This window comes from Brassica oleracea, chromosome C7 (assembly GCF_000695525.1).
Source record: "Brassica oleracea var. oleracea cultivar TO1000 chromosome C7, BOL, whole genome shotgun sequence".
Classification (NCBI taxonomy): Eukaryota; Viridiplantae; Streptophyta; class Magnoliopsida; order Brassicales; family Brassicaceae; genus Brassica; species Brassica oleracea.
The window spans coordinates 25700058-25704108 of record NC_027754.1 but is presented as its reverse complement, the minus strand read 5'-3'; the positions used below and the strand labels follow the sequence as shown (position 1 = coordinate 25704108).

At 44.2% G+C, this 4051-nt stretch overlaps 2 protein-coding genes across 2 annotated transcripts in view; both read left to right on the top strand.

Annotated features, from left to right (window-relative positions):
• Positions 1 to 1149, top strand: LOC106302945. The gene has a single exon (XM_013739342.1). It carries the CDS (start codon positions 1 to 3, stop codon positions 1147 to 1149), a length of 1149 nt encoding a protein of 382 aa, XP_013594796.1.
• A 1679-nt stretch (positions 1150 to 2828) lies between these two features.
• Positions 2829 to 4051, top strand: part of LOC106302944 — a 19635-nt gene continuing 18412 nt past the window's right edge. The window contains 1 exon segment of the mRNA XM_013739339.1: positions 2829 to 3471. Coding sequence (XP_013594793.1) covers positions 2829 to 3471 — 643 coding nt within the window.

Sequence of the window (4051 nt, the reverse complement as noted above, 5' to 3'; positions counted from 1 at the left end):
ATGGCAAGAATGACCGCAGGGGAATCACAGAAACAACTCATCTCCCGATTCATCAGAGGGTTGCGATCACAATTACAAATTGCTCTAGCACAGTTTAATCCGACTACTGTGTCAGAAGCGCACCAACGGGCCGTATCTATGGAACTTCAGCTTCACCCTTCATGGTCATCTACATCACGACAACGTTCAACAAACGACAATCAAGGTCAACTTACAACGGACAGCACAAATCCTAAATCCGATTCTCCTAAGGAAAATATTAACGGAGACACAATCGCCAACGCCAGACCAGCACGCACCAATGCTCTTAGGTGCTTTACGTGTGGCGAACGTGGTCATATACAGACGGCATGTCCGAATAATACAAAACGTGGTCTCATTATTCAAGATGCAGACGACGAGGAACCTCGATATTATGAAGATGATGGAAATGACAACACAGTGGATACAATCCAAAGAGACACGGGCCTCAGTTTGGTTTTACGTCGCAATTGTCTTTTGCCAAAAGCTACACACGAATCTTGGCTTCGCACCAATCTTTTTTGCTCAACTTGCACTATCAATGGTCGTGTGTGTAAACTAATCATCGATTCGGGAAGTTGCACCAACGTAATGTCTAGTGAAGCTGCAAACAAATTGGGTCTTGAAGTCACTCTGCACCCTGCTCCTTACACACTTGCATGGCTCAATACCGGCACCGAAATTAAAGTTTCAAAGCAAGTCCACGTCTCTTTCTCCATCGGACACTATAAAGATTCAACTACATGTGATGTTATTCCAATGGATGTGTGTCACTTGTTACTCAGACGACCATGGCAATTTGATCGGGATGATGTGCACAGAGGAAAGGCCAACACTTATAGTTTCGTGTTTGAGGATCGGACTATAACTTTGATCCCATCCAAAGAACAACCAGAACCAAGTTCTCGCAAAGAACTTGTGGTACAAGCAGACAAAACGTCATCAGTAAAAACCTTGTTAACACTGCCTAAAGCAGAGTTTGAGAACCAAGTTCATGAGGTCGATGTAGTCTGGGCATTAGTGGCCACTCCGTCACCTTCTCCATGCATGCCTACACTACCTGTTCCATTTATACCGCTGCTTCAGCAGTATAGCGACGTCTTTCCCGAAGAACTTCCAAGTGATTAACCTCCTTTACGAGACATTCAGCATCATATCGACTTAGTTCCAAATGCGGTTCTCCCTAACCGACCTCACTATCACATGAGTCCGCAGGAGCATGTTGAGATACGGCGAAAAGTATAGGAGCTGTTACACAAAGGGCATGTACGAGAGAGCCTCAGCCCAGCGGCAGTACCGGCCCTATTGATTCCAAAGAAAGACGGGACATGGTGTATGTACGTTGATAGTAGAGCTATCAATAAAATAACAGTTCGCTATAGATTCCCGATCCTTCGACTAGACGACTTACTAGATCAAATCAGCCGAGCTTCAATTTTTACTAAATTGGATTTGAAAAGTGGGTAACACCAGATTCGTATACGCCCTGGGGATGAATGGAAAACCGCTTTCAAGACCCGGGAAGGTCTTTTTGAATGGACAGTAATGTCTTTTGGTCTCTCTAACGCTCCCAGTACTCTTTTGAGAGTCATGAACTAGACACTTCGTCCTTTTATCAGCAAATACGTCGTTTTCTATTTTGACGATATTTTGATTTTTAGCAACGATATGTCGAGTCATCTGAGTCATCTACAGGACGTGTTGGACGTACTGAGATGTGAGAAACACTTTGCTCCACACCATAAATGTGTAATCAGAGTTAATCACGTCCTCTTTTTGGGCTACATTGTCTCTGACAAAGGACTTCAGGCAAGGTCGAAGCAATTCATTCATAGCCTACTCCACGTTCTGTTGGCGAGGTTCGTAGCTTTCATGGACTCGCTTCTTTCTATCGGATATTTGTCCATCACTTTAGCAACTTTGCGACTCCCTTAACTGATTGCATGCGAGGCACTTCGTTTTTATGGACCAAGGAAGCAGACGAGGCATTCGAAGAATTAAAATGCCGTTTGACTTCAGCTCAGATACTAGCTTTACCGGACTTTACACAAGTTTTTGAGCTTCACTGTGACGCTTGCAAGCTTGGTATGGGGGCGGTGCTCGGCCAACACAGCCGTCCGATTGCTTTCTTTAGCGAGAAGATTGCTGGTTCTCGTGCTAGGTACAACACATACGACATTGAGTTTTATGCCATTGCCCAAGCCATCAAACATTGGCGACACTACCTATTTCACCAAGAATTCATTCTCTATACAGATCATGATGCCTTAAAACATTTGGGTAGTCAAGATAAAATTTCTGCTCGCCATGCATCTTGGATCGCCTTCTTACATCAGTTTACCTTTGTTATTAAGCATCAGTCTGGCAAGACGAACAAGGTGGCCGATGCTCTCAGCCGGCGACATACTCTCCTCGCTACAATGCACGTCTCGGTTCCAGGCTTCACTACCTTTGCGGATTTGTACCCTGATGATCCTTATTTTGGTACTATTTGGCGTGAATTACAGCATAAGCAGAGTTCGGAGTTTGTATTGCACGAAAGTTTCTTGTTTCGTGGCAATCATCTTTGTGTTCCAGCTTGTAGCCTTCGTCTACAGCTTGTCAAAGAACTCCGTGAGTAAGGTCATGTGGGTCGTGACAGGACCATTCAACTAGTAGCATCGTCATATTTTTGGCCAAGTCTCAGGTGTGATGTTTTGCGTCTTGTTGAAAGGTGCGTCGTATGTCAGAAATCGAAGGGACATGCAACAAATAGTGGTCTCTATTTGCCATTACCTATTCCGACGCAACCATGAACCGATATAAGTATGGACTTTGTCATGGGTTTGCCTCGTACTCAGCGTGGTAATGATTCTATCTTTGTTGTGGTGGATCATTTTTCTAAAATGGCACATTTTGTCCCATGCAAAAAGACTACTGATGCGCTACAAGTGGCTCGGCTTTTCTTCCGAGAGATTTATCGACTTCATGGTCTTCCATTGTCGATTGTATCTGATCGAGACTCGCGTTTATTAAGTCACTTTTGGCGTTCGTTATGGCGACTGTTATACACAAGTTTGGACATGAGTTCGGCGCATCATCCTCAGTCCGATGGCCAGACAGAGGTTATCAATCGTTCACTTGGAGATTTGTTGCGCTGTTTGGTGGGTGATAATATCAAAACTTGGGATGATATTTTGTGTAAGGCTGAGTTTGCCCATAATCATGCCATCAATAGGAGTACAAGTTTTTGTCCATTTCGCATTGTTTATGGACTGGTTCCGCACGGTCCAGTGGATCTTGGCCTTGCTCCGGATTTGAGTCGTGAGAATGTTCAAGCAACAGAGCTGGTTGGATCTTTATCTCACATCCATGGTCAGGTTCACGACAATTTGCAGGTTTCTTCAGCCAAGTACAAAGTGGCCGCTGATCGACATAAGCGGGATTTTCAATTCAAAGTAGGCGCTTCATGTGGGCAGTACTAACAAAAGAACGTTTTGCGCCAGGAACATTTAACAAACTCAAAGTTCGCAAGATAGGACCGCTGGAGGTTTTTGAGAAGATGAATGCAAATGCTTATAGGCTGCAGTTACCGGCAGACGTTAGGTGTTCCGACGTCTTCAACGTCAAACACCTTGTTCCCCACGTTTCTCATGATGCACCCGAAGATTCGAGGCCAAATATTTCTCTAGCCCGGGTGACCTGTGCAGCGTGGATATCTTTCCTGTTTTCCTTAGGCTTTGGTTTTCCTTTTCCTTTCATTGTTATCTTTACTTTTATGTTTATCTCGATTCAGTTATATTTCCTTTTATTATAAAGAATAGGGCTTTATGTTAGCTATATAAAGAACGGATCCCTTGATTTGTAAGGGCACGTTATTTGTTTTGATTATTAATCTAAAGAGCTTTGGTGTTCTTGATCCTTGCGATCGGCTAGAATATAGGTATTCTCAACGATTTTAAGAAGGCTTTGATCCTAGAAATTCTGAGACTAAATAGGATTCATTGCGTCATCGCAGCGTGACCCCCCCCCCCCCCCCCCCCCCCCCCCC